This window comes from Triturus cristatus, chromosome 7 (genome assembly GCF_964204655.1).
Source record: "Triturus cristatus chromosome 7, aTriCri1.1, whole genome shotgun sequence".
NCBI classification, from domain to species: domain Eukaryota; kingdom Metazoa; phylum Chordata; class Amphibia; order Caudata; family Salamandridae; genus Triturus; species Triturus cristatus.
In genome coordinates, this window is record NC_140590.1 from 867,236,879 (window position 1) to 867,258,945 (window position 22,067).

At 41.8% G+C, this 22,067-nt stretch overlaps 1 protein-coding gene across 2 annotated transcripts in view; it reads left to right on the forward strand.

Annotated features, from left to right (window-relative positions):
- APBB3 (amyloid beta precursor protein binding family B member 3) overlaps positions 1-22,067 on the forward strand; it is a 293,244-nt gene that overhangs the window by 135,196 nt on the left and 135,981 nt on the right. For both annotated transcript variants that reach the window (XM_085617816.1, XM_085617817.1), the window contains exons 3-4: positions 4,449-4,636; positions 16,896-16,966. In XM_085617816.1, the coding sequence (XP_085473942.1) occupies positions 4,449-4,636; positions 16,896-16,966 (259 nt within the window). The remainder of the gene's footprint in view (positions 1-4,448; positions 4,637-16,895; positions 16,967-22,067) is intronic.

The window sequence follows — 22,067 nt, forward strand, 5'->3', positions numbered from 1 at the left end:
ATTCACTGAAAAAACCATAGGTTTCAGGGGCGTTATAGTTAGCTGGATATTTCCCTCGTACAAAACCCTAGAAATTCCCCCGTTATAGTTAGTTCAGCTAACTATAACTCACGCCCCCGCAATGCACTGCTTATGACGTCACATATTACATCACTCATGACATGGTCAGTGACATCACTGATGACATCACTGGTGACATCTCAAATGACATCACTGATGACATCACTGATGACGTCATCCAGTGAGTCTGTGTTTCTGTAAAGTTTTAATATGTTTAATATATATAGGGAAAGGCCTATGGAAGAATGAATGGGTGTATAAGTGTGTGAATGGATGATTTTCTAGGTGCGAGACTGACTCTATAAGTGAGTCATTAAATGTATCTCACTGCAGACTAGTGACTAAACTGTGTGAATGTCTGTATCTATCTGTCTGTTGGTGTATAAGTGGCTGCATGGTTTTGTGAATAGCTATATGAGTGTCTATATGGGTTATTGATTGGTTGTCTGAGTATCTGTATGGGTGCCTGAGTGTTTGTGTGGGTAGGGTGTGTGTGACTGTGCATAGATGTGTGAGTGGGTGATTCTATGAGTGCATGGTTTTAAGAGTGCATCTGTGATGGTCTGTATGTTTGGGTGAGTGTATGTATGGGTGTGTTAGTGATTGAATATATATCACAGTGGTACAGGTGTGAGTTACTACATATGTGAAAGGCAGTGTATATGTGTGTAAGAGTATATAACTGGCTATATGTGAGAGTGTGTGATTGTGAGAGTGGCTGTATGGATGAGTGTGTGCTTGTATCAGTAGTTGTATAAGAGCGTAAGAATGTGGTAGTATTTTTATGAGTAAGTGAACTTGTGTGTGTATAACTGTATAGGTGAATAAATTGGATTGTGATTAATTATTTGCATGACTGACTAGGTGTGTGAGTACGTCTATGGATGATTGGCGGTGTCTGAGTGTCTATATAGGTGTATAAATGCATATGATAGTCCTGTACTGAGTGACTGTAAGTATGAGTGACTGTACAGGTGAGTGAGTGGAGGTGTGTGTAGACCTAAGAGTCAATGATTGGGTATGTAGTTATTGGTATTAGAGTATCTATGGTTTTGAGAATGGCCATCTGAAATTTTGAGTCGGTGTATCAAAGGTTATATTAGGGTGTGAGAAGATGCACTAATTTATTACATGGATGATGTCATCAGTGATGTCATTTGAGATGTCATCAGTGATGTCATCAGTGATGTCACTGACCATGTCATGAGTGATGTAATATGTGACGTCATCAGCAGTGCATTGCGGGGGCGCGAGTTATAGTTAGCTGAACTAACTATAACGGGGGAATTTCTAGGGTTATGTATGAGGGAAATGTCCAGCTAACTATAACGCCCCTGAAACCTATGGTTTTTTCAGTGAATTTCTTTTTAAATCCCAATTCCTAACTATAACATGCATGAAACCTATGGTTTTGTTCGGTGAATTTCAAAGGTTTTTTAAATGCTAATTCCTATCTACAATTTATCTCTAAAGCTATGATGTTTAATGATTTTCATTGGATTTCTACATTTTTCTATTTCAGTGCGTCAATTCCTTTAATTATGTTTTTTTTAAATACTTTTTTTTCACCATTTTTTTAACTTATTTTTTCAATAATTCTTTAAAAAAAAGTATATATTTTCATTTTTTTGGGAACCGCGCACCCTATGCGCACCGTTCTCGATCCCTACACGAAAGCATCCGCGCACCCAACGCAATAGGAACCGCGCACCCAACATAAGAGAAATCGTGCACCCAACGCGTTAGGATGCGCGACTCCTAATTTTACCGTAAAAAAAAAATAGCCCCTATCACTAATTTTTATTATCCCCGGGGACCCCATCCCCCGGGGCTTATAAAAAAATGTTGGAGACCGTGGGGGGAGCCCCAACGCCCCCACGGTCCCAGCCGGCTCCCCGTGTCCTTCGGGAGCCGGCATTGCTTTTCCACATGGGGAGCTGCTGACATGCAGCTCCCCGTGTGGAAAAGCAATATCGTTTGGATTTTGAAAGAGAGAGAAAGTTTCCCTGCTCTCTCTTTCAAAATCCAAACGAAGTTTGCTATGGGAGGGCGAACAACAGTGTCCTGGGGGTGGGCACCCCAGGACACTGTAGGAGCCGGCCCTGGAGGGAGGCAGTCCCCAGTGCCCTCGAGGGCTCCAGGAGGCCACTCAGCCCCCCTCCCCCTATTAATTTATAAACATTTTTCCCCGGGGATTTTGCCCACCCGGGGGCTAATTATTAATGAAGCGCGGAACCCCGCGCTTCGGGTTTTTTTTTTTTTCCGGCCGAAACCGCGCACCTTGCGCTCATTTTGCCGTTAAAAAAAAAAAAAAAGGGGGCCCCAGTGCATCCTTCTGGGACCCCCTAAGCAACACTAGAGGGTCAGAGTATTTCTACCCTTCCCCCTTTACATCTTTCACACACTTATTTCCCTTACTTAATCAGCCTCGCTTCTACCGAGGCACAAAATGGCTGCCAACAGTTCCTGGTTTTGAATGTAGACAGACACTTGACAGCCAATTAGCATTCAGCGAGTGATCGGGAGGGTGCGCCCTTGGTTCGCAGAGGGTGCACTGAGGGTGCACATAGGGTGCGCGGATCCTCCGAGGCCATAGATATATCTATCTTTTTTACTCTAATTTTCTCAGGAACTACTGAACGGATCTACACCATTTATGCAAAAGGCACGAGTCTGAACTGAGGACTACCTCTTTGCCAAATTTGGTGTAATTCGGTTCAGCAGTTTGGGCTGTAGCTGCGTCACCAGGTCCTATGGGAAATTGCATGGGGAAAATGCGTTTTGGGACCCCCCTTTTTTCTCAGCCCCCGCTTGACGAATCACCACGAAACTTTCAGGACAGGAGCGGACCGGAGCTGGCCAAAAGTTTGTAAAATTTCGCGAAGATTCGTCAACCGGCGCAAGACTTATTGGGAATAGAATGTTGCGGATTTCCTATGGAAAATAGGTCCTAACTATAACTACCTACTGGCTATGTTAATTGGACAATTGATTCTGTTAATTATTGAATTGTGTTTAATAGTTTGAATATTAATTAATAGTATGATGTTTCAGTTTATTTGTAAATTAATTAATTTTAAAGTGTTTTTGAATAATGTGTTTATTATTTTATTCTGTTATTAATTTCAATTGTTTTTGTTGTTATTGGAATTTTAGGGTAAAAGGGTGAGAATAATTTCTCATTTATGTTCAATTCTTGTAATTGTAGTTGTTTAATATAATGTTAAGTATAATTTAGTATGGCAGTTTTATATTTTTAGTTTGCAATTATTTATGTAAATTCTATAATGTTAACTATATACATATATATTTGTCCAGAACTTTCGTTAGTGCTGCTTATGTCGGCGAAGGACTGGGGATAGTTAATTTGAATCTATGTTTTTTTATTGTTTGTTTATATAATTTCATTTTAATTTTAAAAATTATTTTAATTTTTTCGTATTTCTTTTTGTAGTAATGTATTTGTATTAATTTGATTTTATACTTTTTCATGCTGTTATACTTTTTTTACATTTTAAAATCTAGTGTTTCTAATCATACTTAATACTGGTATTTTTTATTATTTGTGTTCAAGTTATAATCTTATTTTTAATGCTATGTTAAATGTTTATTGATATTATTTTAAAGCATATCTTTTTACTTTATGAAATTTTAAGTTATACATTTGTATACATTTTATATATTGTAAATATATATTTTGAATTGCAATATTTTTAAAGTTAATCTATGTTTTAGAGTTAATAGAGTTCATAAGTGTTAAAATTTGATATACTTACCTATTTTCTGACAATATTGTTATCTTCTATATTTTGTATGTAAAGTCGGTATTTAGGTTTCCAATATTTTTTAAATATTTTTTTGCTGATATTTTCATTTACAATATTTACAACCACCGTATCCATCATTGCGAACTGTATGAAACGTACATTTCTTTTCTCTAAAATAGTATATGAACGAAAATTGATGCTCACATTACAGAGTCCCAGGTCCCCATGAGGAATAAAGAGTTTCCCTTTGTTCTTTCGAGTTAGGGAGGCAGAATGTTGCAGTTCAGCTTTGCACAACTTTAGCCTCATGGTTGCGTCAGCTTTACCACATACTAAAAAACAGATGATTTTGGTTTAGAGGCACTGTGGTTATATTCATTAGTATGTGAGAATGCATATTTCAATGTCGAAAATAAGACTTACATACTAGGTTATTCATAACCCTGTAAATGTTAAAGTGCTTGTTTTTTTTGTGAACTCATCTCAATGTTACTCAGCGAGTGATAATGAAAGACAATAAGAACTGGGCAAAAATGTTACATGTAAAGAACTTAGTTCTTGCTATTATCAGCTAACATGCTATTGTTCTAGTATTTTCATTATTTCTTCATTTTCTTGCAGACAATGTGTGGTCCGATCAGAATTTGGAGCCAGACCCCCTTCTCCCGCCAGGATGGAGAACCATTCGAGATACATCTGGAACCTACTATTGGCATGTGCCTACTGGGACCACTCAGTGGCAGCATCCAGGGTGTGGGTCCAGTACAGGATCCAGCCCTCTTTCGGGCGAGGTCACATTACAGGAAACGGTAAGATTGTCCACCAAGAGGGACAGGTGTACTTCTTTATTTCCCAAAACTCAATACATTGTCATATTTTTCAAGGATGAGGCACATTTGTGGTTTTCCCAGAATCTCCTGGTTTGAGGTAGCCTTAAGCAAAAGGGTCCATGATTTGTCAAAAGTTAGCTGAATTTTCCAGGAGCAAATTAAAGGCTTCCAAGGAGACTTTGGTGAATGTTTCAAGATCATGCTTTGTGTTCTAGTCGAGGATCGGGGCTATCATCGGGGCAATCATGTGTCCAGGTTTTACACATGATTGCTCCAAAGGGGAGATGGACAAACGAACAATTGCAGCAAATAAAATACACACAATATCACATTGGATAATATACTATTGAATCATTCATAATCTTTAATTATAACTTAACCATCCTACCAGAAACCCTTGTTCACATTGTATTTGCAAGTTGCCGCTGAATGTCAAATTCTGCAGCCAATAATTCATATAGAAAATTTAAATGTGTCAAACAAAATGTCTGGCACTAATTTCTCTCAGACTCAGTTACCATAACATGTTAGTTTTGTGCAAAATGTACTTTCCACCTATTTCCAGAAATGTTTTTGTACACACCAACTGATCCAATATTGACATTATAGTTTACATTCGAACTATACCGATATGTCTCAAATGTGCTCACATGAGAAAGCTTGGAGTCACCAATACTGCTTTCTAGTTTGGAAATGTTCAGTACAGCCATTTATTACCTATCACCTCCAAATGAACTCCAGTGGAACGTGAGGAGAAAATTACGTTTATTTGACTACCACACAACATCCCTTCTATCCACCACTGACGGATTTTCACCAATGTTAAAAAAAAGTCACAGCCAGTCAAATGCAATGTATGAAATGTTTGTTTCAGAATCATTACAAGAAACCATAATTACAGGCTGTCAATAATTGCTTCAGAGATAGAATGTTAGTTGTAAAGTTAGCTGTATAGCACTTTAGTCTTCAGACTCCAGTTGAGTGGATATTTAGGGATTAAGCTCTAACAATATTGTTGTTTTCTAAAGGCCACCCCACTGTTGGCTCCCACGCCATCCCGTCAGGCCCGTAGCCAGGAATATTTGTTTGTGGGGCATGGCCCCGTGCAATGACAGCAGCATAAGAGTGGTTCAGTGGATGGGAAAGTAAACTTCCTTGTTCAATTGTTTAAAAAACTTTTAAATTTTGGTAAGATTGTAAAGATGCTGGAAGCAGGACATGCAATGAGAGTAGGTGTATACATTTTGGGATAGTGTGGGAAGGGCTCACAGAAGTTTTTTGGTTTGGTTAGTGTACACAGGGACCTTATCTTTGTTAACCACTACAGAAAAAATAGATTGCCAAGCACTCCCATGCCAAATCACACAATGGGTTTAGAGTATACCAAAGCGAAATTTGGAAGGGGTGCGCACAGCATCCCTATTAAAATGCATTTTAAAATGCTATGCAACAATTGCCTGCGACCATAATTTGCATCGTAAACCATTCTTAGGTTACCAACTCCTCCAAGGTGATTGTAACCCGTTTACAAAGGCGAAGTGGTCATCTTAAGACACTTTCCCTGCTGTGAATGTAAGATAAAACTTTGGAGTGGGAAGTGGTCCAGTGGTACTTTAAAAAACAAAATTTTAAGTTCAGAACTGTTTCTCTCAAGACAAAAGGTTTGCATTTAAAGCAAAAAAATATTGAAAGCGAGATCACAGACATGGTGATCTGCTGACAGCAGGCCACCATTCCTCTAATAGCCAACCATTTGTCAAGTCACAATTTGCTCCTGAATTCATGAAGAATAATGGGGTAAGTTGGATTGTGCCTCACTCCAAATCCTTACTTAATAATTTAGCTGTCACAAAAATATATTTTGCGAATTATGTACATCTGGCCCTAAGTTTCTGTTATGAATTGCTAATAATAATTGCATCGTAAATGTCCTCTGCAGAGGGTTATACAAATAACAGATTTCTATTATTATCATTCTTTGTTATGTTATTGGTTCAAAGATATAGGGAAACTTTTCCTTCCCTCCTTAGATCTTAAAGCAACATAAGAAAGAACATGGGCAGGGTATTTTACAATGTTCACTGTTGTTCTTTGGGGGGGTCTCTCTTCTCGGGGATAAAATTAGTGGGGCTTACTTCATTCAGTTGTGTCTTTTTAGCCAACACCTTTTTGGTATTCTGGGATTTACAAACTCATTTTTCCAAACAGTGTATGAATTTGCATATTATAAAGTGTTTTTGGCTATAAGGTGGTCTGGCTAAAGATGTCAACTGTGTGAGTCAGTGTGAAATAGATAGCCTATCTTATTTCATTTAGACAATATCTATCCATATGATGAACTAATCTCATAGCGGCCTCAGGTTTTATTTGTGACTTGGGCACTCTTGGTGTTATATGTGAGTGGTCTTAGTTACCCCACCTTTGTACGAAAATGTCAGACAGTGTAAAGGCATCCATTTGTTGCGATTGTGCATCTACACAGTACTTTAAGTTTAAAAAATGTTTCCTCCTCTGCTTTGTGCTGTTTTTCCTCCCATGTGCCTAGCATTGTGTTCAAATGATTGTGTTATGTTCTTACCCTGCTGCCCCTTGCTTCCTCCCTGCCTTAAACGGACTAACCTCCACCGCGAGGTGGAGGTTAGTCCGCGAGGACTGGTCTCTTAATGTCGTTATTGACCTGCAGGTGCAGTAGTAGAGCCTGCTGCACACCAGCCTCTCCTTCCTCCCCCTGGTAAATGTTGCTCAGCTCACTTATTTTATCTCTCTTATCAACATGTCCATCTTGGGAATCCAACTAAAAGAAAGAAGGATAAAAGTGTCTGTCTGTCATATGCCCCCTGATTGTGCTTGATAGATGCAAGGACTTGAGCCAGATATTGGTTCCCTTCCATCACTGTTCTCTTATTCTCTGAGCCCCTACCCACTCCACCCTGGGTGAACCCCATATGCTACTGTTTTGGTGGTCGATTCTGTGTCACACATGGATCGACTCCTTTGTAATTTAACAACTCCTCCAATGGATTACTCTTTTGTTTCACCTGCATGAACATTATACATCACTCCTTTGTTGTTTCAACAGCACCTCCAATTAGTTGCTCTTTTGGTTCTCCCTGATGCTTCTAGACAGACTTCACATTATACATTGAAACCTCCAATCTCTGCATAAACGCATATGCCTAATTTCTTTATATTCATTGAGTTGGGAAGCATCTAGTCATCTATAATAAAGAAACAACATAGCTGCTCAACTATAATAAGTTACTACAGTTGAGCTCAGACATGCCTGCACCCAACTGCCAGGACAAAAGGCAGTTTACCAATGAAAATGGGAGCTGGCTATTTGTTTTGATTTGTTTTTCTAAAAAGAAAGGTGAACAGCAATTAAGAGATCTTCATGCCAAGGTGCTTATTTTTTCCCACACTTTAGGTCTTTCCAAGAAAGTTAGAATCTCTACAAGTTTCTACACAATCTGATCCACAGCCTTTTTAACCCAACTTGCATTAAACTGATTCTATTATATTTTAGAAAATATTGGTATGTGCATTTGGTGTGCTTAATCTTGTACTACAGATTCTGCCTTTATACTTCTTATCTGTAATGAACATGAAAGAGCAAGACACCAAGGCCCAGATAACCAAACATTTTGTGCTACTTATGTGCCATAAAGTGACTCAAACCTGTAACCTGTTCAATATTTTTTATTTACTTTCCAGCGCAAAACTTGAGTTCTTTCAAAGAAATGCAAAGAAGCCTTCAATTTGCAGTACACTGCATACTTTTATTTCTCCTAACTGTTCTCACTTTGCGTGTGTGCTGCACTGCAAAGGGGGCATTGCGTGGGTTGTATATGTTCGTTCTCATGCAGCCACCCATGTTTTTGATATAAAACTCTATCTACTAACGCTAGTAGGCAGGGTTTTGTGGCAAAAAATAATGCCACTTTGAAGCAGGCGCTAAAAAGGAGAAATTATTTTATTTCTCCTTACGTTTAAACTTTACATGTGTGCTGCGCTTCACAGCGTACATCTGAAGTGGGAAAAGTTTTGAAGTTAGCCTAAGCATAGTATTTTGTACTGGAAAGGTGCCCTATGCCAGTCTCATGCAGACACTCTTGTGCAATTGTGCAAATGTGTATGCATGGTACTCCGCGGCCCGATTGTGCTTTGGCACTAGAGAGAGAGGAGGAGAGTCCCATATCTCTGTAGATATGGCACTTTTCTCCTGTCTCCTTGTCACATGACACAGTGCATCAACTATGGTTGCTGTGCTGCATTTTGTAACATTTTTGATTGCCTGGTCCCAAGGTTTTGAAGATGTTTGCAGGAAGGGGATGTTATACTTGTCCTTTGGCTTTTCTCCTCTATATGGTCTGGGTTCTCCTTGGTGACTTGCAATATCACTTCAATGTACGGCAGGAGAAACGTTATCCCATTTATAATACTACTTGGTGATTTAACAATGCCTCGAAAATACGTATGCTCTCCAAATGGTAGTTGGTGAGTGCTGTATACCAAAATGGATCCTTCTGATGCACAGCAACAGTGGATTCCATCTACACTGCATGCAGATGCCGCTGAGCCTCTCTCACACCCTCTGCAACACTTATGTGCAGCTACACTCCATATGACATGTGTCCTCTATGTCATCAAATTTTAATTTATTTTTATATTCTTTAATTTTTGCAGTTTTCTATCTTGCAAACTCCATCTGAAGGTATTGGAGTGCTTTACATGAGCATCATTTGCATTAAACAATATCCCATTTATTTATTTATTTTAGGCACAGAGAGATTAAGTGATTTGCCCGGAATCACAGGATATTGAGCCGATGCCGAGACTTGCATCGGCAGCACTTCCTCTCCTATCAAACCTCATTCTTTTCACCTACCATGCCCAATAAAGTTCAAACCACCCTGTCAACCATGCACCAAGCAGTTGATATAAATTGCGTGCTTCAACTATATATAAATATTGAAACCAGACCGCTCTGAAATGTGATTTAGGCTTTGCGAGGCACAGGCTCCTTGCTAAGTAAAAAAGCCCAGTACAATTTAATACAATTGTTTTCCAATGTCCAAAGTACATTTTATGAATTCTAACATTGTGTCCCAATCCCTGGTTGTTTTTATGGTTTCATTTATCTTGTTTCCAGGTCCATTTATATTTACTGTAGCCCTGCGTTGCGTTTTTAATTCTAATCTGTAATTCATGCATTCCTGAAAGTGATTCCCAGGCACATGTGCATTTTAATTTCCAGCTACAATACCAATATGAACTTCTTACTCTAGTCCAGATTGCATGCATTATATATTGTGAATTTTACAGTTCCCAGCCACTTATTGGAACACAAGTCATCACGGTCTGAAATCAGAGGGGCCGATTCACAGAACTAACTTAAGACAAAATCCTAAACTTACTACTTTTGGTATTCACAGAAGGCATTTAGTAGTAGTAAAGTTAGGATTTGTCTTAAGTTTGACTTAAGACAAACTTAAGACAAACTTAAGACAGACATAAGACAGACTTAAGACAAACTTAAGACAAAATCCTAACCTAAGTCTGTCTTATGTCTGTCTTAAGTTTGGGCCTGATTCACAGAACTAACTTAAGACAAAATCCTAAATTTACTACTTTTGGTATTCACAGAAGTTAGGATTTTGTCTTAAGTTTGTCTTAAGACAAACTTAAGACAGACTTAAGACAAACTTAAGACAGACTTAAGACAGTCTTAAGACAGACTTAAGACAGTCTTAAGACAGACTTAAGACAAACTTAAGACAGACTTAAGACAGGCTTAAGACAGACTTAAGTTTGGATTTTGTCTTAAATTTGTCTTAAGTCTGTCGTAAGTCTGTCTTAAGTCTGTCTTAAGTCTGTCTTAAGTTTGTCTTAAGTCTGTCTTAAGACTGTCTTAAGTCTGTCTTAAGACTGTCTTAAGTTTGTCTTAAGACAAACTTAAGACAAAATCCTAACTTCTGTGAATACCAAAAGTAGTAATTTTAGGATTTTGTCTTAAGTTAGTTCTGTGAATCGGCCCCTCAGTCTTTACTCTGTCTTAAGTTTGTCTTAAGTCTGTCTTAAGTCTGTCTTAAGTCTGTCTTAAGTTTGTCTTAAGTCTGTCTTAAGTTTGTCTTAAGTCAAACTTAAGACAAAATCCTAACTTTACTACTACTAAATGCCTTCTGTGAATACCAAAAGTAGTAAGTTTAGGATTTTGTTTTTAGTTAGTTCTGTGAATCGGGCCCGTTGTTTTTAAATGGACAAGGAAATTGGATACATTCCCCATCATAAAAAGAATGCTGAGCTTTTTTCTTTAGAGATGTTTATTCTAAACTGGAGCACACTTTAGCTTACATTCTGTGTTTCTCTTGAGGCAAAAAATACCCCGATGGTACTGAGCATTTCTTAAAAAATCTCCTTGTCATCTGCCCACTGCCAAGAACGTTTGGGGGCGGCAAGCATCAAGACGGGGGTGCCTGGCCCTGCTGGGCCCCCCATGGCTACGACTCTGCGTCCCTGGCTTGATATCAGAACATTGTCCTGGAATACACATTGTTATCATAGTCAGGGATGAGGTTACGGTTAAAGAGTGTATATATAGTAAGAAAACAGAGAGGGTCTGTTATACCCGGCTTCCTGGGCACCAGGGCACTCAGGGGTAACTGCACTCCAATTGCATCAACGGGAGTGTTCTCCACTGGTGTCCTGGGGCCGCAGTACTAGTGGACCCAAAACTGGATAACCAGGTACTCCTCTCCAGCACTTGACTCTCTCAGGGTAGCGAGACAGAGCAGTCCAAGGCTTACTCAAGAAGGTGAGGTGGGGTTAGACATTCAGATTACAGTGCACACCGTACCACCAGCTGATAAACTCAATGTCCAGTCAGTGCTTTACTTTTTATAAAAGAAAAGTACTTTAATATACACAAGATAATTATGCCACACATAAAACTAGGATAAACAGTGAAAACCAGATGTCTCTCCAACCCTCTGGGACAGAGTTCTGACCCCAAGCAGTATTATAGCGCCTAGACACCGAGCACCATAAAAACACAGTTAACATGAAAACACACAATAAGCATTGCATATTACAGACCATGTTACACAGGGTTGCTCTCATTCACTAGAGCCTTGATACCAATCTTTGGATTGAAAGGATATAGTTTCAGCATATGATGTGAAGTTAAATGTTCTTGATCAGCCCCATAACCCCCACCCAAAGCAACAGACGTGCCCTCCCATCGTGAGTGAGGACACCGCTCTAGTGGTGTCAGGGGTCTGACCACAGGTGCCTGATGTCTAGGCACAGTTTACTGGAGTCCCACTAGTCCAGTTGCCACTGGCTAGCTGTAGGAGGGTAGTGGCTGGACAGAGTGCCAGTTCAACCTGATACCCCCAGAGATCACAAAAAGAAAGGTGGGGTCCTGTTTCACTTGCCTCTATTCCCAGCCACTGCTTGTACAGGCTCCCTCAGCGCAGGGGAGGAGGTTAGAGGGGATTTGATCTCACCTTCAAGGACTAGAATCAAGCTTCCCCCTCTCTGGCTCCCTTGATGTGCTGCAAGCTTCCTTCCACATCAGCTTCCTTGATGTGCCGCAAGTTTCCTTTCCACACCAACTCCCTTGATGTGCTGTAAGCTTCCTTTCCACACCTTGGGCAGTTGTCTGTAATTTCCTTGTTCAAGAGCGCATGCTCCACAAGTCTCACTGAAACAGCTGGTCTCCAATGTTGCTGATGCCCTGGATTCTCATTGACCTCTTGGCAGCAGACTCCATCTGTCATAGAGAAAACTGCATTAGTTCCAGACGCAGTGAACAGTGTCTTATCTCCTGTCTTCACACTGCAGGTTGCACCTGGCTATCTTCAGACGGACCTGGTGTGGCCGCCTCTTCAGTCATAGACCAGTCTTGAACAACAGCTGACCACTCAAGCCAGACTTTTATCACCTCTGATTGATAGGCCCATCCAATCAGAGGGTCTGCTACTTTTGCTTCCTGAATACACCTCCATTCAGAAACCATTCATGACATGTCCCATGCATGGCTAAAGCATGCAAAATTTCCCTCCATGTTTTCCTGGTATCACCCTGTGCATATCCCTAAAGAGGAATTTTAATTAACTCCAGCCCAAGAGGCACAGACCAATGGGGGAGGGTCCTCTTAGCAGCTAAACCCAGAAACGAGCTGAGTGTCTACCCCAGCCCACCAGGCCTTTCCAAGGAAATGGGGAGGGGCACGGGGGAGCTGGAATGTCCAGCAGACAGCTCGCATTCCTCACACTGGCTCAGCTCACCATTCTTCCCCAGTACACCCACGGGCTCTCAAACACATGTCAGTTAGACAAAGGCAACAGGACCACAGGCATGGCAGACTGCACAGACTTGGTCAGGAGGGTGCCTAGGGACTCCCCCCTCCGGACTATAGATTTATTGCTGCCACCACTGTCAGTCTACCACAGCCTTAATAGAGAGGGCAGTAGCCACTCTCTGAAAAATAGGGGTGCACTAGGCATGCCCCCTCGACCTCAGAGCCAAGCTCTAGGGTCTCAATCCATGTAAACAGGGAGACCCTCAGTGGACATGTATGATTGTCATGCTGACTGAGGTAGGAATCTAGAAACCATACAGTAGCTTTGAGTGACTTGCCTGGAGATTAGCATAAGGCAGGGGAAGCACTCTGTCTAGAGACATGCAGGAGACTTCCCGTCCCAACAGGGTCTCTCTTCAAGGTCATTTATGGACTCAAAAGGACACTTGATTTTCTTTTTCTGATGACACGTGAGACGGTCCTTATAGTGATGCATCTTCTGCTGCTTTCTCAATTGGGAGGAAAAAGGAATGATAGATAGTGGTACATAGTTTAAGAAGGCTTTCCTTCAGTTTTTTTTCCTTTTTGCACCTCTTGATTTCCAGTTTGATGGTGTCATTCTTTGTATGTTTTATCGACTTTCTGAGAAAGTGACATTTTAGGCCAGGAAGGAAGGTGTTCTGGTTGATGCAATAGATCTTGAAGATGACGCAGGTCTGTAACAACTTTCAGAGCATTGTTTGGTTGTGGTTGTATTTCCTTAGACCTTGGAGTTAGGTGTACGAATGGTGGGTGTTGTTCGCGGAGACAATTAGGCGTCTGGTGCTTCAGAGAGCAGGTCATCACCACTATCCTGGGGGAGAGAACCATGCTTTCTACAGTGGTTCTGAACTTTACTTTATGAAGGCTGTGATTTATTCTGCAGCGGAGCCATAGTTGATTTAAGGATGTCTAAGTTTTTATTATGATTTTGGTTCTGAAACCTAGATTGCGAACAATAATAAACCCTAACCTTTTACATTGCAATAAGTTGCTTGTGATTTCATTCAGGGTTTGTGCAGAAGAGCCACTCCTAGACTTCTGGCTTCTTTGGAGCTATTGACATTATTTAAGTCAGTGCTTAATTTGTAAAAAAAAAAAACAAGTGCCAGGGCCCTCTCAGGAGGCCTCTGCAGCCTGCACCACCCATGGCCCCTATCCACACAATTTTAACTATGACACTCCTACAAGTGTAACAAATCAGACTATTTCAGGCCCCTAAAGCTATAAGAATGGCTTGGGCGGCTGGTATTAGTTGTTTTTAATGTATATTGAAGAAACAAACAACTGTTGTTCTATTCATCTCTCATTTACACAAACAGTGCCACCTTGTGGCAGACTGTCATAAGTGCCGGTGTTAACAACTAAATGCCATTGCTGAGCACCGGAAAGCAACTGCTCAAATTAACCTCTGATTTAAGTTGGCCTCCGCTTTAAGTCAGTTCTCGACATACAGGCCTGGATATCATTGAAGGAGCCTCTCATTTGGCGGATGTCACTGTTTGTACATATTTCCATGTACAGTATCCTCAGCTCACTGGTGGATTTTGATAAGGATTATTCCAAAAGGCTGCATATGTAGATGAAAGACTGTAGGAGAGATGGATGCTTGAGGTGTTCCTCATGTCACTAGTATCTCCTGGGACCTTTAAGTATTTAATCTTGATAAGTTGATGCTCTTTGGAGAGACAGTAGGTTAATAAATGTAGGACGGTGCTCTTAAATCCCAAAGCCTGATGGCAGGATGTCTATCAGGGCTAGATGTTCAAGGGTGTTGAATCTGCTGACTGAACTGGAAGAACCAGGAGGAGGGTGGAGGCAGTGGAGAGGGTCGCTCTCTCTCCTGCAGCGCAGTGTTAGTGATTTTTGCTGTCACATTTCAGAGGAATGGTAGATGCCTCATTGACTGGTAAATGGAAAGGCCATACGCATTGATATTGGCTGTTTGAAGAATGGGAACGGCCTGTCCATTTCTGAGTGTGTGGGGAGGTGTTGGCCTTGTTGAGCCGGAGAGGACTTTGCGGCGGAGGGATCGGTAATTGTAAATGGGGAATAAGAAAACGCGGACTTTTCATACGTTCTGGATTTTAGGGCAATGTTAGTGAGATCAATGCGTAAAAGTCATTTGAAGACGTTCCATTTACGTGTGGTGTTTGGAGATGAGATGGACAGTGGTTATTTGCCTGGTATTCAAAACGCAAAATGTGAGTTCACATATTTTTCTTATGAATAAATATTTCTTAGTGTTGCACTGTCTGGAATGTCTGGGTTTGGATTGATGCAGTGTTTGAAGGCTTTAAAGAAAGCTCAGAATCTTTATGAGGCACCCCAGGGGTCTGTGGCACTGGCTATGGTGATGAGGTTTCTGCAAGATGAGTGCAGAGTTATTCATTTGCAAAGTGGTCTTGGTAGTCACTGAGTCACTAGTTCATTTCTTGTTTGCAAATTATATTTGCTGTTTGTGAGTTTAAGGGTGCACTAGTTTAGGGGGGCTTTGCTTTCACAGAATTTAACTTCGAGGACAACTGGTGTCAATGTTTGCCTTGGATTGTCCACTAGGGCAATGAGGTCAGCGGTTCAGTTTATTTTGGTTTCAAGGAATGTGAGACTTTGTTTGAGGCAGTTAATTAAAAGTATTGATGAAGTGCGCCTGGTGACGGGAGTGTTGCTGTTGAGGTTGGGCTGTAGGTGGCCTGTCGCCGAAGAGGATAGCGATCGCACCGTGATCCTACTCAAGTAGTTGAATCACGGATGGAAAACGTGATTTGAGTTTGATAAGGGGAACCAAAGTTATAGGATTGAAAAATTGCTGTATTGACTTCACCTTGTTTGTAATATTTATTACACGGTGCATCTGCATTGTTTTAGTATGCAGTGAACAGGTTACTGGTGAACCACTAGGCATGGACCTCAGTAAAGGATTATTGATTTCTGTAGTCATGTCATGTATTTCACAGAGCTGTCTCTGGCATGAATATGTTTGCTGATAATTCTGCGACTTTATTTTTTATGTCAAAATGTGTTAGAAGGAGAGATACGCACATAATTAAATGCAAATAATATGCAATTTTATGGATGAATTGTAGGAAGGGTCTAGGGCCAGATGTACAACCATTTTATTTTGTGCCTCGCCATTTGCAACAAATTGCGAGTCGCAAATTGCGAGGCGCAAAATAAAATGTACAACAGTGTGTTTAACACTGTTTGCAATTCCCAATGGGGTTGCAAATTGCGATACTCATTAATATTAATGAGCTTCTCGCAATTTGCGAGCCCATTGGGAATGACAGGCCCTCCAGGGATGGTGGCCTGCTGGGCTCAGCAGGCCATGTCTGGGACTGCTTTTAAATGAAAGGTTTTTTTTCAAATGCAGCCCGTTTTCCGTAAAGGAAAACGGGATGCATTTAAAAGAAAAAAAACGTTTTTGTTTCATTTTTAAAGGGAAGGCCCCTGGGGACCCCTTCCCAATTGCGAATGCATTACCACTTACTTAAAGTAGGTGGTAATTGCGAGTGTTTTACGACCGCAATTGCAGTCGCAAAACATTAGTACATGGTTTTGAGACTCGCTATTTGGAAGGGAACGCCCCTTCCCAAATAGTGAGTCGCAGAACCTATTTGTACATGGCCCATGATGTTTTTGCATGCGCAAACAGGCTCGCAAACACGTTTGCGCATTGCAAAAACGGGTCGTAAATCTGGCCCCTAGTCCACTGCCCCTTTTTTACATGAAGTTAGATCACACTTAAAAGAGGGTGACTGTGAGTGGACATATATCAACTGATCAGCCTCATCACACACCTCTTTGAAGCCTATTGTAGAACATCTTCACAATCTTGCTGAAAACATTTCCAGCTTTTAAATGGTTTAAAATCACATTCTTTATTTCCTGCAGGGATCTCACCATGTGGCAGTGGGGCAGGAGGTGAAAGAGAGGCCTTTTCCAGCACCATCTTTGAACAGAAGGTAAAGTGATGACGGGTGACACACCTATGAGACACGTTTCAGAACTAACCTTGGTTACTTTTGCTATTATCTATTAATTTATCATGAATTTATGTATTTATTCGTAGCCACAAAAGCATTTTGATCAGAAATGCTGAACATAAGCTTGTTCGTGGTACATAGGTCAGCCGTGGGTGGACTGGCATATTGAAAAAGCTAAATAAATGTGAGCGCTAACACAGTGATGATCTCAGGCTCCACCATTTAAGTGGGCAGCGAAGACAGACTTGTAATGACATGTATACAACGACTGTGATGTACAGACAGCAACACACATGCAGAAAGTATGCAACATATTTATGCAGTTTTGAATCAGGGGCGGCTCCTCTGTTATAGCGGAGGTGCGTCATGAAAAAAAATGGTAAAGAATCTAATTCATTGCCATTTTATTTTTCCTCATCACGTCCCGAGTGGAGTGTCAGGATGGGGCGGGGTCATATGACAACAGCAGGGAGGAGCCTGGGCTGCCTTTTGCACTTGTTTAAAGTCTGCATGTCTCTTTGGCCGTCCGTCTTGTGACAGCTGAGTTGAGAGTAAATCCAGGCATTCAGTGCCCTCAAGAGCGCTGACAGAGGCCACTCCTTCCAATCAGGGAGCTGCTCTCATGAGCATGAGAGCAGCGCCAGGATTGGCTTGGGAGCCTGCCTCCAAGAGAGAAGACAAAGGAGGACTTTGCCTCGTTTCAGGAAGGTAAGTGTTACATTTTATTTAATGTATTCTTATTTTTTTTCGCCCTCCCGCTCACCACACTCGGGACATGCCAGCCGCCACAGTGTGGAACATATTTACTGCTCTAGATTGTTCAATGTAAGAAGAGAACACAGTACTGGATGGGCTGTAAAAAGTCACTCACTAGAGGCCATTTCTTTTTTCTGCAAGTGTCTCTTTAATTTGGTACAAGTAGATTCAACAGACCTTAGCAGCATCGTAAAAACTAGCAGGGAACATCTTTGTTTTAACTGAAAGTGAAACCCGAGTACCTGGTTAGAAAATGTCTCTGCACAAACAGACAATGGCTCAATTGATTGGTCTTACCATATGTACCAGTTAGTATAAATAGTAGATCCATACGTTTCTTTGGTATTCAGCAAACATGCCTTGTGACCATAATATGGGCACTGGGACAGAGTCTCAAATCCCATGCATGCCTGTGTGTCCAGCAGACTTTGTGAGCGCATCATGGCAGAATGCCACTCTCTATGCCCAATCTTCTTAGACCTTGATTCCTAAGGGCTCTGTGCACACGGTATGAAGGAAGGCCATCCCTGCAACCCATCCTCTTTACTAGTTGACAGGGTGCAGGACATTGGCTTTGGCTCTTTGCCCACTTCCCGCATTCTGCCAAAGACAGTAAGTCACAGACTTCAACTTTCAACCTGTCATCTTCTGCCTCTACATGGAGCTCCTTGATGTTCTACTCACAAATAACAGCATCTAGATTCACTAAAATGCTGATGATACACAACTCCACCCAAGTCCCCTCAGATAGAGAACAACCAAATGATTCTATGCTCCAGACATCCAACACCTCAAATACTACATGCACCTGATTTAGACCAGGATGTCCAGCACCTACCAGAAGCTCAACCCAACCAAGACGGAATTTGTCAAGAACAACAAGCAAGAAATAGTACAAGCCTGGTAAGTTGAAGGTTGACAGCTTTGAACTTTCACCAAATGCCAATTCACTTGGATTCAACTTCTCCCTCAATGAACATATTGTCAAAATAAAACCAAAGATGGCCTGGTACTAGCTCTCTCTACTAAAAAAATAATGAAAGTGTTTCTTATAGAAAGCAATTTCAGAACTGCCATTCAAGCCCATGGACTTTTGCTTCTGGATGGTGGCAAGGCTCTGCTCAAAAACCTCCCAGACTCCAAAGTGGGGCCCCTTATGGGCATACTACATACTGCAGCCCATCTCATCCCATCTCACCAAGGCCAGAAGAAATATGAGCACATAACCACATTGTGATGGAACTCCATTAGTTCCAGTTGACGATTGGTACCATCTTCAAAACCATCACTGGTGGCTCTCAGCACACCTGCAGTAAAGCCACCATCAGAGTTCAAACCAATTTAGGAAACAGCTAAAACCACACCTCCCTAAAGAACACTACAGAATTAGGCAGCAACAATCCAACAACTAGGCACCACTCATATCACTTGTTGACATGAAGCTTGCCTTTGTCCCTGCATAGCACTCCACCACCATTTTAGCTAGGTTTGAAATATATAAATAGCTCATACATACATACAACCCTTCAGTCACACTCTGAGCTTATTGTCCCTACCAGCAGAACACAAACAGCACAGACTTCAGCCCTGCCTGGAGGGCTCGTTACACAAGGAATAGGCTTCAGTACTGTGCTGCACGCAACCCTCCAGCTAAAAGAATATTCAGGACTCTAGACATGCTGAGTGGCTGTTGGCTATTCCTTAGGGCTGTACGAATGGGGCATACCAAGTAGGAATGGTCAGCAATTAGTGTACTGTGCTCTCAAATTTCACAGACCTCTTGTGTTCATGGTCTGACCATTGACCACACCTTTTCCCTTCATTACCCGATCCTGCAGAAATCTGGGCAGTCACTTACCCAATCAGTCCGTAGGGCCTTGGGAGCATTGCCCTACCCATGCACCACATTATGTAGGCCATCGCTATACACAATCCCAGGTATGCTTTGGGCATGTGACTATGTTGCCTCTTACCCCAGAAGCCACAAGTGATACCTTTTGACCTTGCAGAGTAGGCTTTGGGACCTAAGCACAATCTTTGCCTGAGAACCCGCATGGCTCTGGGCAGATAGTCTGATCTTTAGCTCCATCTGCACTGTTTTCCAATAGCAGTGCCTCCTGCCCTGTTTCCATTACCCCCTACCAACCACTTTTTCTTTTTTTGACTCCTTGTCCAGTGTTATCAACACACAAATCACAACTGCTAATTATCATTCAGGATGAGTTGAAATGCATCTTTGGCCAACTTCAGTTTCAAGAGAAGGGTAGGAATTACTTACTCATCTCAGGGGCTGTGGCTACAGTGGCATAGGAAGAGGGGTGTTGTGGGTGTGGGCCGCCCCGGGTGTTATCACTGAGGGGGGTGACAAAATGGCAAAAATATGTGTTTTAAACACATATTTTTGCCATTTTGTCAAGCCGGGGGTGGCAAGAAATTTGACGCACCGGGTACCACCTGACCTTGCTAGGCCACTATGTGGCTCCTTTTTTCTTGTTATTAAGACATTAGGTACTTTACATGACAAGTTGTCTATTCACAAAACATATTTACAAAAATATGGGCATTTTCATAAAGAGGGAGTTAGAATCTGGGTCTCTAATTGGCGATGTATGCACCCTGTCCAAGTAGGGTAAGTCAGGGTAAGTCAGATACACACTATAAATGAACCCATGCTCACCCTCTGTTAGCTTGGCACAGAGCAGTTAGGCTTAACTTAGGAGGCAATGTGTAAAGTATTTGTGCAACACTTAAAACAGTAAAACAGTGATAACACCACACAAAAATATACCACACCTGGATAGGAAAATAGAGCTTAAATTATCAAACAAAACAAGACCAAAACAACAAACATCCAATAAGTAGAACCAGAGTTATGAATTGTTAAAGAATATTTGCAAATATAGTGCTTAAAAGCATGAAGCACCAACGGCGACATCTGGTCGAGCTTCACTGGGGTGAATCAAAGAGTTCAGGTCGACCACAATGGAGCGCAGATCAGATACAGGGAACAAATTTGTCCTGCTTAAAAATAAATTTTGGATGGTGGATGCGTAGATGTCGAAGACACGATGCGAGGCGCAGAGGAGGCGATGCGTCATTGTCGATCTGACTGGATGTAGGCCATGCATCGGTTCTGATCCTCGCAGTCAGAGATGCGTCATCGGCAAACCCCTTATGATGGAGGCGATACTTCATCATCATCGAGCCATGCAGCTGGCGATGTGATGTCTTTGTCTTCAGTTGCAGCGCTGATGTGTCGGTGTTGAGGGAAGATGCGCCACTACCGACCGGCGCAACAACGATGTGTGGTTTGTGCAGCAAACAGCCAGAAAACTCACTTCTAAGGACTGGATTGGCACCACTTGACAGGGCATGACTCGCCATTTGCAGGGTCCAGAGGCTGTAGCAGGGGTATTGGAAGCCTTTGATGTCCCTGAGACTTTAGAACAGTAAGCAAGCCCTTGTAGTCACTTTGGTTCTGGGGATGTAGAGATGCAGGTCCAGTCCTTCTCACTGCCAGGCAAGGAGGGCAGCAGGCAGCAGGGCAGGCACAGCAAAGGAGGAGTCCATCAAAGTCCAGCAGAGTCCAACAGAATGACAGTCCTTCCAGCAGCACAGCAGCCCTCCTGGCAAAATGTCCTCAGGTCCAGAAGTGAACTGAGTTGGTGGTGTCAAGGTACCAGCACTTAAACCCAGTTGTGCCTTTGAAGGGGGTGGTGACTTCAAAGAGAGGCCTTTGAAGTACACAAGGTCCCTGCTCTTCCTGCCTTGGCTCCAGACTCACTACAGGGGGTATGTACTCTTTATGTGGGGACAGAAACTGCCCATTCAGGTGCAAGTGCAAGCTCCTCCCTCCCATACTGCCTAAGATGACCCATCAGGATGTTGATGGCCATCCATCAGGATGTGAGTGGCCCATCATGCGCACCTAAGCTCCTTGTGCGTATGACTATCCAGAGGGAATGCTCAAAGCCCAGCTGTCACCCACCCAGACATGTATTCGGACAAAGGCAGAGGCATAGAATGGTTAAAGTAAGAAAATGGCAACTATCTAAAAGTGCCATTTCCAGACTTACAACTAACAATTTCACAACACCATACATTGTGATTATAAATTGTGAGTACATAGACACCAAACTCGAAATATCTATCTTTTCCCAATTGGAAATGACACTTATAAAATGTAATAAGATAATTCCAATGTTAACCTATGGGAGCAATAGGCCTTGCAGTACTGAAAACAAATGTAATTGTTTTACAGTACCAGTACATGTAAAACTTAAAAGTACATGTCCTACTTTTTAAATACACTGCACCCTGCCAC